This window comes from Anguilla anguilla, chromosome 1 (assembly GCF_013347855.1).
Source record: "Anguilla anguilla isolate fAngAng1 chromosome 1, fAngAng1.pri, whole genome shotgun sequence".
Lineage (NCBI taxonomy): Eukaryota > Metazoa > Chordata > Actinopteri > Anguilliformes > Anguillidae > Anguilla > Anguilla anguilla.
The window spans coordinates 76,801,865-76,815,669 of NC_049201.1; the positions used below are offsets into that span (position 1 = coordinate 76,801,865).

At 37.3% G+C, this 13,805-nt stretch overlaps 1 protein-coding gene across 1 annotated transcript in view; it reads left to right on the forward strand.

The window, feature by feature from the left end:
• Positions 1-227: 227 nt before the first annotated feature.
• The window catches only part of LOC118235000 (nuclear GTPase SLIP-GC-like), a 128,753-nt gene continuing 115,175 nt past the window's right edge, over positions 228-13,805 (forward strand). Inside the window, exons 1-10 of the mRNA XM_035431952.1 lie at positions 228-270; positions 2,430-2,930; positions 5,010-5,510; positions 7,733-7,810; positions 8,110-8,229; positions 8,763-8,871; positions 12,080-12,305; positions 12,565-12,783; positions 12,927-13,118; positions 13,323-13,501. Of these exons, the coding sequence (XP_035287843.1) occupies positions 228-270; positions 2,430-2,930; positions 5,010-5,510; positions 7,733-7,810; positions 8,110-8,229; positions 8,763-8,871; positions 12,080-12,305; positions 12,565-12,783; positions 12,927-13,118; positions 13,323-13,501 (2,168 nt within the window). The remainder of the gene's footprint in view (positions 271-2,429; positions 2,931-5,009; positions 5,511-7,732; positions 7,811-8,109; positions 8,230-8,762; positions 8,872-12,079; positions 12,306-12,564; positions 12,784-12,926; positions 13,119-13,322; positions 13,502-13,805) is intronic.

The following is a 13,805-nucleotide window of genomic DNA, read 5'->3' on the forward strand; positions in this document are numbered from 1 at the left end:
TACCGGACAGGAAGTAGATGATTAAGGTGCGAACCTTCCTTTCAAACTCATTGGAAGGCTTGAGAAACAAGTGAAGATTCCGTGAGTTTGTCCTTTCGTTGAAACACTGGTGAGTCCCTCAACGGTCAAATATTTAGCTCCTGAATGCATAATTATTACACAATATAGATAGCACGTTGCTGTATTGGGATATAAGGAAATCGTTCCAACCGGTTATATAACCTGGGATGTGTAACCCACACTGGCTGTCTCCAAAACAGTGTTCATTCAGTGGCTCTAGGTTTACACTTCTGGTGGTTAATGGCAAAATATTTTTTTAAAGATGAAGTGGTAGAGATGATGAGACGTTGCCTGGAGGGCGGAACGTAGAGTGTGCTTAACTACACACTCCGGGAATACTCTCTTGTTTTAGCCAAATTTAGGTGTGTTGATGTAACTCAATTTTTATTGTTTGTGATAAGTACTTCTTGTTTTATATTTAGCAAATGCATTTGTATGTCAAACTTCTTGGGCTGGAAAGTTTAAAATATCAGTCAACATATTTCCTGTCTCAACAGTCAGAAATGCTGGTTGGTCTGCAAAATTATGGAAGCATATCCGCGCCAAAATTCAAATAAAATACAAATCGGCAATTGCATTTCGTTTTCATTCGATCGGCGCAAAAACATTACATAGGCTAATTCAAATGAAAATTCAATCCCTCCTCTGGTTAATGTGCGCACTATAGGCTATCTGACGATTTAAAAATGTAAATGAGAAGTCCATTTCATAAACAATTTCTGTAGCCCTCTACGATACAACCCTGTCATAATTTAAGTGGAAATGAAAAACCACATTTGAAATAGCAATTTGTTTGATTGTAAACTCATTATGAATGACAAAAATGAAACGATAATTCAGTTGGCCATTTACCATTTAATATTCATGTTTTTGTGGCACAAGGGTGACCAAATGTAATGGCATTGCGTTCGTTCGCTTTATAATTTTCGCATGGTCACGCAAAACCCTGCAGAAATTCAAATTGAATATACAATCCCTCCTTTACATTTTCACTTTAAAGGTAAGACCTGTCAGTCAAAGATTTGGGGGCATTACAGGTGTGGTTCAAACCCAACCAAGAAGTTCCCCAATACGCAGTAAACTCGCTGCTGTCTGAAAATGTTGGTTGTATGGCAGTATGGAGGACAAAAAATAAAATAAATCAATGACCCAAAAATAAATGCAAGAAAAATGTAAAAATAAATGAATGTCCACATATATAAATGAATAAAATTTTGACATAAGTGGATATTTATACATTTATTTATTTACTTATTTCTTTATTTGTTTATTTCTGTGTCTATTTATTTCCGTATTTATTTCTTGATTCATTTATTTTTTCATAATGTATTTTCTATTTATTTATTTCTGCATTTCTTTGTCCATATGCCAATGAGGAGGCGCTGCTTTTATATTCAGGCATAGCAATCGAGTCCAGAGAGGGAGAGTAGTAGGTCGGTGCAGGCAGGAGCAGTTCCTAGATAACACATCTGATCGGTCCAAACTTGAGCCATGCACCATACAACAGTAGCCTAAATTCAGTTAGGATGCACTCGTACATCTAGGCAAACTTTACTCGATAGGAGGCTTGTTGCCCTAAAGACCTCAGACTGACCATATGCCATGCTCTGCCATTCTTGGCCCTCTCACCAACCACAAAATAGCTGCAATGTCAAGGACAGAAAAACCAGCTAATAAATAACTTAAATAACTCCACAGCTTCTACAGGCAGTATGTGAGAAGAGCATCCAACTGATATAGTGTAATCTGAATATTTGTGCGAAACATTCAGGCAATGAGCCACTTCCTCCAAACTGCTGAACACTAAAGGGTCAACCTCTGTGATGCAGCTAACTGGAGCAAATTGTCAAAGCATCCATGTGAAAGAGTAAATAATCAGGACTAGCTTTTTCTGCTATGTTAGCCAGTCTCAAATCTCTGGCTATCTCTTGTCTGTATAGGTATTAGTGTAGGCTAGATCGGGGAAATAACGAACAGTTTTCGTATTTGGCTGAATTCTGAAAATGTAACTACAACCAGATTATCATTTTTAATACAAACCACCAACATCCCGACTATGATTACATACCATAATGAAACTTCTGTTTCATACCATTCCATAGAAATTTGACAGAAAGTACCGGGAGTGAAATGTTACATTTAACCCGGTGGGAGGGGAAAAAAGGAACACAGCGGGGGTACAACTAACAGTCTTAACATTCACACAGAGTATGCAAATTCAATACAATTGGATGTTATAAGAGATTCTTATTGATGACATTTAAATGTTTATAGCCTGCCTAGGCAATCGGTGAAAACAACATTTTGAAACCTGGCTGTACATTTCGAAACGACAACTGAAACCTAATTGCACCCCATTTTCCCCTCAGAGAAACACAGGACAGAGGAGACTGTTCCAGAGACTGCTCCCATGGCTCAAAAAGGTCCTTCTTCCGGGACTGCAGGCACTCGTACGGGTGTTGACACGTGTAATTCCCAGGGATGCCGCTGCTGCGGGCACATATGGAAGGGTGCTGTTAAATTTCAGAGCACAGCCACACGAGAACATTACAACATCACACAATATCTGACATGCAAGACACCAAGTGTCATCTACATCATCCAGTGTAAAAAATGCCCTGTGCAGTATGTTGGGAAGACTTTGACCACACTGCAGAGAACAGTCGAAGAACACAGAGCTTCCATCACAAATCAGCAACGTCAGCCAGTCCCTGATCATTTCAACAACAATGACCATTGTCTTGATCATCTGATTGTATATCCAATTGAGCAGGTCAATGGTTCTGAAGCACTAAAAGAGAGGGAACTCTACTGGATCAGAGAGCTTGCAACAATGGCCCATGGACTAAATTTGATGCCAAATATATGTGGTAAGACTGCTTCACTACGAGTGTCAGACCTGGGTCAAATACAAATCCGTATGTATGTTGTTAAATGTAGTTATATGCATATTTGAAGTATTTTAAATACATTTACACATGAAATACATTGTATTTGATTTATTTAATATTTTCATTGGAAACCAAATATTTCCCAAATAGTATTTAAAGAATACATTCCTTTAAATAAATACCTTCTTGGGAAACCAAATACTTTTTTGAATAATATTTAGAGCCTTATAAAAAAACAAATTAAAAACGTTTACATTACAGGCGTTTAGCAGACGTTCTTATCCAGAGTGATTTACACATTTTACAAATAATTTACATTGTATCCGATTATAACAGCTGGATACTGAAGCAGTGCAGGCTAAGCACCTTGCTCAAGGGTGCAACAGCAGGGGAATCAAACCTGTGACCTTTAGGTTACAAGACCAACTCCTTACCCGTTATACTCTTGACTCCAACTCTTCCCTGTACCTTTCCTGTGTTTCATCTCACTGCTGTTGCTGCTAAGACACCTGAATTTCCCTCCGGGGATCAATAAAGGTTTATCTTATCTTATCTTATCTTATCTTATACTGTGATAGACAACAGAAATGATTGAGCCAGCAACAATGTAGGCTTCATGCTGAAGGGGGTATCCCAGAGTTCTTTGTACAATCTTTGTGAGTTGCCCTCGATGTGATGTCAGCGAGTTATAATACTGAGGGCACACCACCGAAACTACTACTATTTAAAAGTGATTAAAATACTTCAAATGTGTATTTGACCCAGGTCTGGTGAGTACTGTATACTGGATTCATATGATTAAGAGCAGGAGGGCTGAAGTGATTTGGTTGTCTGGCAAATTGAATGTAGGTATGAATTTCAGTGTACAAAAAATTAATGCTTTACTCTTTGTAAACTATTTCCAAAAACTGGTACAAACAACAGTTACATTTTCATAATTCATTCATTATAAATAATTTTCATTTACAATAACCCACAAGTTCATAAAAGGCTCCTACACTAGTCATAAACAGACATGAGCAACAAATAACAGATCATAACACAATTGTTGCACTTAAATTTTTGTGCTAACCAAACATACTCATAATGCTGATCAATTCTCAGACACATTTGAAACGCAAGTGTGTTTATTAGCTTGTAGCTGATCTCCTGCTGTCCTCAAACGTAACAATATTTCCTTCATGACCCATGCCTCTTAAGACCTTCACTTAAACCAAACCAATCAAAATATTACATTACAGGCATTTAGCAAACGCTATTATCCAGAGCGACTTACACAACTTTTACTTAGCATTTTTACATTGTATCCATTTGTACAGCTGGATATATACTGAAGCAATTTCGGTTAAGTACCTTGCTCAAGGGTACAACGGCAGTGTCCTTACCCGGGAATCGAACCTGCGACCTTTCGGTTACAAGCCCAGTTCCTTACCCACTGTGCTACACTGCCGCCCTGTAGAAAACATACTTCCTGTCTCAACAGTCAGATGTACAGTACCATACTGTATTGCATAACAACCAATATGACAGCGTGATTCTGCTAAACAAAAAATAATTCAGTAATTACAGTTCAAATTAGAAATCTAAATGTGTCACAATTATCATCCTTAAGCCAAGGCAGATGTAAATAGGACTTTCTTTACCTGTTAATTGACTGCTAATTGTATCAGCATTACCAATACTTCAGTATTACCCATTATTTAAGGGGTAATATTGACCGACCCTGTAAACTCGAGATAAATAAGTTTTGGAAAATAAGATGGAGATCATACTTTATCAGTAACTAGATACTGTCATATTGGTTGTTATAAAATACAGTACGGTACTGCATATCTGACTTTGGGCGGTTTGACTGAATCTCTTTGATTGACTCAAGGTGATACTGTCACTATAAGCTCCAGCAATATAAAAAAATACGTATTCGTAATGTAAATAATGTTTAAAAAATGTAATTAGCTTCACAGTTTAGGCTTAATAGACAAAGAAAGGTGAGTCATAACGAACACCATGTGGAACTACGAACATACATCATTTTCTTTCACCCCATCTTCCCCTCAGAGAAACACAGGACAGAGGAGACTGTTCCAGAGACTGCTCCCATGGCTCAAGCAGGTCCTTCTTCCGGGACTGCAGGCACTTGCATGGGTGTTGACACGTGTAATTCCCAGGGATGCCTCTGCTGCCGGCAAATAACGAAGGGCACTGATAAATTTCAGAGTACAGCTACAGGAAAACAGTACAACATCACCCAACATCTGACTTGCAAGACACCAAGTGTCATCTACATCATCCAGTGCAAAAAATGCCCAGTGCAGTATGTTGGGAAGACTGCAACCACACTCCAAAGAAGATTCACCGAGCACAGAAGCTCCATCAGATATCGCCAGCATCGGCCAATCTCAGATCATTTCAACAACCATGACCATTCTCTTGAAGATCTGATTCTATTTCCAATTGAGCAGGTCACTGGTTCTGAAGCACTAAATGAGAGGGAACTCTACTGGATCAGAGAGTTTTATACAATAAACCATGGACTAAATATGGTGCCATATAAATGTGGTAAGTAAAATAGATAGTATTCATATGATTTAGTGAAGGAGGGCTAAAGTGATTTGGTTGTCCGGCAAATTGAATGTAGGTACTGTACAAATGTGTATAAAAACTGGATGCTTTGTAAATTATTTCCAAGACACCAGTACAACCAAAAGTTAGTAGTCATATGGCAACATGGACTACAAATACCACTATAACAATGTTAGCCACTTTTAAAAATCACATTTCACCAATTAGAATTTAATCTTACAAGTGGTATAGGCTAGTCAAAAAAGCATGGAGGACTAAATGTGCCAAAATACATAATTAAATAAATGGGTATAATATTAAATATATAGTATTAAATATAAACAAATACGTGTATATATATAAATACATAAATAGGCAAATAATTTCAAAAAATAAATAATTTTAACCTTATGACTGTCCTTTTCACAATAACATCATATTTTATTTCATAATAACATGTATTTCTAAATGTTTTTTTTTTTTTGTTTTTTAATGGCACTTTTCCGAATGACTTGTCTGAATTGCGTTTTTATTTCCGAACTCCCTTTTTCATGTCATAATGAGACTTCAAAATGGTAAGACATCCTGTCAATCAACACCAGTAATCATTTGCGATCGATTACTTGGTCTTACTTAGAATCTGTGAGCAGATGTCAATCAACTCTGGTTTGCTACCTATGCTCCTGTCAGTGCTGCCATATTATAACATTCAGATTAGAAGGGGAAAAACAATGCATCTCCTGATTGTATGATGCAGATGTTTTCTGTACACATGACAAGTAAACAACTTTCAGGGTTTTTTAGCCAGTGGGATTTTCCGTTTTGCACTATGTGGGTGAAAACAAAAAGAGCAATAAAAAAGTTAACCAAAAGCTTGCGTGATGGACCAAAATAAGCAGGTTTTCCACTGCCAGTTGCTAGATAAAACTAGCTTTCTAACTTTCTCAGCGTTCCAAGAAACAGTCAAGAAGACCAAGCGCTAACCAGGAACTGCGAATGGGGTGGCTAACAGCATTAGGTAGCAAGCAATAGACTTAATAGGAAGCGTTCTTACCAAGTATTCTTAACTAGTTCTAGCTTCTGTCAGTGTTCAAGGAGACAGCCAAGGACACGGCTTATCAACCCTACTTGTCAGAAACTGCGAGTGGGTTATATGGCAGCATTAGCCCCGCTAGCTGGCTACCTACCAGGCAACAGGTTCTTAATCAGAGATGTTCCTAGTTAATGTTGTCTAGTTAGCTGAATAAGGAATAAACAATTGAGCAAACATGTAATTGCTGGATCTAAATAACAGCACTTCGTTTACTAGTCGCTAGTTAAAACTAGCTTCTGTATGATTTTCATTGTATTCCATTTATTTAGTATATCTAGTATATGGCTGGACCGGCCGACCAATTGTGTAACTTCATCACTCAGTCACTCAGCACTTGATCACTCAGTCACTCAGTCACAGACATTCGCATTTGTAGGGTTGACCCCGCTGTTGCGGTCCAGCCAAAAAGGAGTTTGGAAAAAAAGCACATTCAGAAGTAAGCCATTCAGAAAACTGTCATTGTGAAATGACAAAGCCATTCGAAAATGTATTATGAAATAAAATATGATCGTGTTATTGTGAAATTACTAGGAATTAATTTGAGTTGGAACAAAGGCATTTTGTCAGAAACTTCATAAACTGATGAAGAGGGCTGAGGGGTATTGTCAAAGATATAAAAAGAATTCACTGTTATCACATACTTTCATCACTGCCAGTATAAGATACAGTCCCTCTCAATCCCTGTACTTTGTGATAATTCAGTTACAGTGCCTGTGAAGATAAGTGAAATGCTGGCCACTGGCCATTTGACATGACCTGAATATTTGATATTACTGCTGGATTTTTAAAAAGTAAAAATGGGGAAAGTGCGATGATGAAATAGTATTATGTAGATTTACCAGAGTGATCTAGCAAGGCACCACAACTACAGAGAATTTCCAGTAAAATACTGGAATTTGCTGAAAAGTGAGAAGATTAGCTAACATTATCTCTTACTGTAAGATAAATATTTTGATGTTTTTTCTTTACATAATTTTCACCAGTTAAGAATTCAGCATGGACAGAAAAATATCAAGCAGTTGTGAAACAGCAAATTGACAGCAGTTTCATGAACAAACTTACATTACCATGAAAAAAATGTTTTATTTCAAGGCCCTGACATAAAGCTTTCAATGTTCTCTTAAAGCAAGACAGCAGCGATTGGACGATGGTGAGGAAAGATCAGAGGGACCAGCTGACAGACAAGTGGAAGAATCCATGAAGTGTGAGTGAAGTTTTTGGAGGCATTCAAACAGGATATAATTATGTAACATTACAAGGCACTATGAATACTGGACAAACTGTTTCCTGTGTTTCTCAAGAGTCTTAGATTTTTTAGAGCCTGCTAATATACTGTAAATTAATTTCTGTGTGGTAAATGCTTACAGATGCTTGCAGAGTTACTAGTTTATGAGAATATATGTGTAGTAAGGTGTCTGTTACATGATCAGAAGTCATTTTCATAAACATACATGCATAAATTCTTGTTTTCATTCACCCCTTCAAACACACACACTTTTCCAGGTCCTCAAAAAGGTAAACGAAAGCACTGTGGAAAAGACGATCTGAAATCAAAGAGGAAAAAGCTGAATTATAAAGGACAGACTGTGTTTTCATATGAGATGGAAGAACTTCTCTTAAAATGTGAGTGTCTTAACTTACAGTACCTCATATTGAACTCAGCTATTGATATCTTATATTAGTGCTAATTCGATAAGATTCAAGGGTACTAAGCTAGATCAAAAAATGACCATATACGGAAACTGGATTAAAAAAACATACATGTCCCAAACATCCATTTTTCACAGGCTTTGGCAAATTGATTACCAGCATAAGAGTGTTACCTACATTTTATAGAAACCCACATTTTCTTGAATGTCATTGGTGTCATTTTTTTATTTTTATAATACAAATCTGAAAAAAAATCCTGAGTACCTGTTCATATTGAAGTTTAAATAAGAGAGATAAAAATAAATAAACATTGAGAAATCTGTAGACTAGGACTAATACATTTATTTTCCAAACATTTCCCAGCCCATGGCAGCAAAATGTAGCCCATATCAGTACAGAACCACCAGAACCCTTCACCGTCAGAACACTGTTGTTTTTCCCTTTATCTGTCAAATTCAACTATATAATGCATGTTTTTCACAGTGATTCCCACTGTATCTTAACAGGTGAAGATGCATTAGAAGATGGAAAACAAACCATATCTGAGGTTTATGACAAACTCAAAGGTGTTTCCTGCACGAAGGGACAGAGCAAGCAATTTCTGAAAGACTTAAAGTAATAAGTTCTTGTGTTATAAAACAATATATATATATTTTTTTTTTAAATAGATAAATTCAACAAGCAATGTGAGGCTGTATTATCTAATTCCCACCTAAATTTGGAATGTCCAGTTATCTGCAACCGCAGATGGTGTCATCAGTTACTTCTTTTCTTTAAAGAGTCAGAGGCAAATCTTTCATAGGTGGCTTACCATGCAGTCCATGGTCACCTGAGTGACCAGTGCAGGCACCTACAGTGCTGTGAAAAAGTATTTTCTACATTCCTGATGTCTTCTGTTATTGCATATTTATTACACTGAATGGTTTTAAGTCTTTAGACAAAATATAATATTACACAAAAAGAACCTGGGTAAACACAACACATTTTTTAGATTATAATTTCATTTATTTAATGAAAAAAATTATTATTAAACACCCACATCTCCCATGTGAAAAAGAAATTGCCCCCTTAACATTTATAACTGGTTGCACCACCTTTGGTAGCAATAACTGAAAACAAACACTTCCTATAATTTGATATCAGTCTTTCACATCGCTCCTCTTAGCAGAAATGCTTTAATCCAGACAAATTGGAAGGTTTTTTTTTTCCATGAACTGCTCGTTTCAGGTCCTGCCACAGCATCCCTATTGGGTTCAAGTCAGGACTTTGAATAGGCCACTCCAAAACTTAAATTTAGTTTCTTTTCAGATGTGGACTTGCTTTTTTGTGTTTTGGATCATTCTCTTCACCACTCTTACAAGTGTTCTCTATCTAGAGATAAATGGCTTTGTAACCCTTTCCAGACTGATACATTTCAGCAACTTTTTTTCTCATCTCTTCCGCAATTTCCGTTGATCGTGGGATAGTGTGGTTGTAGGAACTTAGTGGTGACCACTTCACTCTGATGGTAAGGTTCAATAGTGTTACAGTGATGACGTCTTCTTGTAGGCCAACTTGGGAGTTACAGTTGAGGCCAAAAGTTCATACACCTAGGCTAAAGACATTCAAACTCAATTTTTCACAACTCTGCACATTTCATGTTACCATACATTTATTTTGGCAAGTCAATTAGGGCATCTACTTTGTAATTTTAAAACAATCAATTAAAGACAGAATGAAGTTTGTAGGTGATCACCAGGACAAAGACCTAGCCATCTGAAGGAGTGTTCTCTGGTCACATGAAACAAAAATTCAACTGTTTGGCCATAATGATCAGCAAAATGTATGGAGGAAAAAGTGTGAGGCTTTTAATCTGAAGAACACCATCCAAACTGTGAAGCATCAAGTTGTGGGGGTGTTTTGCTGGGAAAGGGACTGGTGCACTTCAGAAAATAGATGGCATCATGAGGAAGGAGGATTATCTAGAAATACTGAAGCAAAACCTCAAGACATCAGCTAGAAAGGGAAAACATGGTCGCAACTGGGTCTTCTAGCAGGACAATGATCCTAAGCATACCTCCAAAGTTGCAACCAAATGGCAAAACCAAAAACAAAGAGAAAGTATTAGAGTGATCATCACAAAGCCCTGACCTGAATCCCATATAAAATTTGTGGACTGAACTGAAAAGGTGTGTCTTAGCAAGGAGGCCCACAAACCTGACTGAGTTACTCCAGTTCTGTCAGGAAGAATGGGCAAAAATTCCAGCAAAGTATTGTGAGAAGCTTGTGGAAAGCTACTCCAAGCGTTTGATTCAAGTTAAGCAATTAAAAGGCAATGCCACCAAATATTAACAAAGTATATGTGAACTTTTGACCCACTGGAATTGTGAATTAAAGCTGAAATAAATCTGTCTCTAATCAGTTGTTTTAAAATTACCTCTGATATGAACAAAGTAGATGCCCTAATTGACTTGCTAAAATAAATGAAATGTGTGGAGTCGTGAAAAACTGAGTTTGAATATCTTTAGCCTAGGCGTATGTAAACTTTTGGCCTCAACCTTACTTCCGCCATGGGTTCCTCAGCAAGTTTCCAATTCATTTTTCCCATACGCATTTAGTTTTCAGTTGAAAATAAGGTCTATGGTTAACATATGGCAAAGAGAGTTTCACGTTTTACACCCATTAATATCTCAACCGTGAATTTAGAAGTCGTTATGTGCTTTCAAAAAGTAAGTTGCTAACAAGTTGCTATGTTGAAACTACAAAGGTTATTGCATGCAGACGGTCTAGTATGGAAACTTCAGTGGCGGTTCCCAGAAAGCGACCATTGTTGTAGTTTCAGTATATCAACTTGTGAGCAACTTACTTTTTAAAAGCACACAACAGCTTCGAAATCCATGGTGGTGGTATTAATGGGTTCAAAAAAACGAACTTACTTCCGGATTTTAGGACTACAAACTAACACGCTATATGGGTGAGGTTTACATTCAACAGGGTGCATGGCTGCATTCAGGCCTGGCTCGTTCAATCAGCTGAATCTAATTATCAATTAATTTTGGTTAATTGGTTTATTGAGTTACTTTTTCACAGGGGTGATATTGGTGTTTGATGCATTTTTTCAGTAAATAAATGAAGTAATTTTTTAAATGTGCTTTGTGTTAACTCAGTTTCCCTTTGTCTAATATCACATTTTGACAAATGTGCAATAATAGAGGAAATCAGGAAGAGGAAAAATAATTTTTATTACACTGTAGATACTGATGAAACATGGACTGTGAACTGACTGAACCCTCTCATGCCCTGGGCGACATAATTCCTATACAACCGCTATGGAGCACTGTGAGCACAGGCACAGTCCAGGTTCTATCCAAGGCAGTGAGGTTCATCCATGCACCACAGTGTGGTGCGGGGCCTAAACTGAACGAGCCATTCAGCTGCTCCCTAACAATTTATACTTTTATCTGGAACTCATTACATGTGTGAACAGTTAAAAAGTCAATAGTCAAAAGTCAATGTAATTCTGCGATCAATGAACAGCACAAGTTTTGAACTTGTTAGGTTGTTACTTTGTCAATACCAACAATACATTATTTTGTTTTTTAAAACAAGATGAATCATTTACCTATAAGCATCTTATCTGTGACAGACTCACATGTGGCAGTGGTTTAGCTGTCACAAAACTCCTTCACTTTTTGAAATAGCTTGTTAGGCAGGTAAAGTTAGATCACATGTGGTTGTGCAAATGCTGTCTGTAACTTCAGTACTTTTTGTGAACACAAGTAACATTCATTTAGCCCAAAGTTATTGTATCTATCCAATGAAGATGTTTGTCCTTACCCTGCAGAAAGAAGATCTCAGATTTAAAAAAATATGACCAAAAAGAGAAAATTTACATTGGACTGTTTGGGAAGACGGGAGCAGGGAAGAGCTCACTGATCAATGCACTTGTAAATGAAAACCAGCTTCTGCCTTCAGGAAGCCTGCATGTCTGCACATCAGTCTTTGTGCATGTGCAAGCCAATACAGATTCCAGCAAATACAAAGCTGATATTGCATTCATCAGCCCAGAGGTAAGCAAATGAACACAAAACAGGAAATTAATTATAACGCTGCAATTCTCATACAGTCCTCACAGTTACAAAACATAAAGAAATAGAATTAACAGCATTGACATGTAGGCTAATATAGAAACTCAACCATGAATGGCTTCTGTAAACAAATTAACACCATTATGTTTTATGTAGTCTTATACATTACATCGAGTGCATAGAACATCTCTTGTAGACAGAATGGTAATACAGGTTGATAATTAACAAATGATTATTTCAGGACTGGAAATCAGAACTACAATTCCTGGTGGAATTACTCAAAAAAGAAAATGACCAACAAAAGACTGCAGAAGATGATGAAATGGTAGAAATGGCAAGAGAAAAGATCAAAGCCATGTATGGAGAAGAGGGACTGAAGAAAAGTTACAGTGAATTGGTGGGGGCCAAAGAGTTTTCTAAGATTTCGGGTACTGGCACGAAGACTATGAAGTTTGACACTGTGAGTCTCATGTACAGTAACACTTCTTCACCTCAGAGTGAAGGACAAGTCCATATTTTCACAGAATATCCGCATATTTTGATAAAAATGATATATTTCAGTGTATTTTAATGAATATTCATGCTCTTTAAACCTCTCTCCAGGCCCAAGAACTGTCTCGAAGCATTGAATTCTACATTCGAAGTGATAAAAAAGCAGAGCAGCAGTTCTGGCCTCTTGTGAAGCGAGTCACCATCTCCTTGCCACAGTCTCCAGCTCTACTGGAGGGGATTGTGCTGGTGAACCTGCCTGGGGCCGGAGATGTCAGTAAACACAGAAGTGAGATGTGGAAAGAGGTACTGTCAGTGTTTCATACTTTAATCTGTTGTTACATGAATTCTGTCTAATTTGATTGTTCAGGTGTTTTCAAGAGCCCATACAATGGACCCTGCACTGTGTCAGTTTAGTGGGGGAGATAAGAACACATCCAGGTCTTGCCAACCAGTTCCCCTTTCCAAGGGCAATGCTAAAACTCACAAAAATAATTTTTAATCCCACAGTGTCTCAGCCAGTGCTCCTCTGTCTGGATTGTGAGTGAGATGAACCGTGCCCTGTCTGAGAAAGTTGCTGACAAGATCTTTGATGAATCACTGAGAAACATTGCTGGAGGAGGAGAGTGTCATAACATCACCTTCATCTGCACCAAAACAGATATCATCGAACCCGAGGAGTTCAAAGAGTTAGCTGCTACATTATTAACTCCTTTAGAAATATTTACTACACCTGTAAACAGACCTATCATGTTTTTAATTTTGAATGACTTTTCTAATTTTGCCAGGAATTATCATATCACAGATGAGGATCTTGAAATAGAATGGGATACTGAGGTAAGTAGAGGTTATATAACTATTGAATACTTCATGGGAAATATTTAATATTTCACATTTAACATTAATACATATTTTTCAGGATCCTGATTATGAAAGAAGAGAAAGGCAAGCATGTATACTGTTCCGTAATAAGAGATTTAAAGAGGAAGTCAG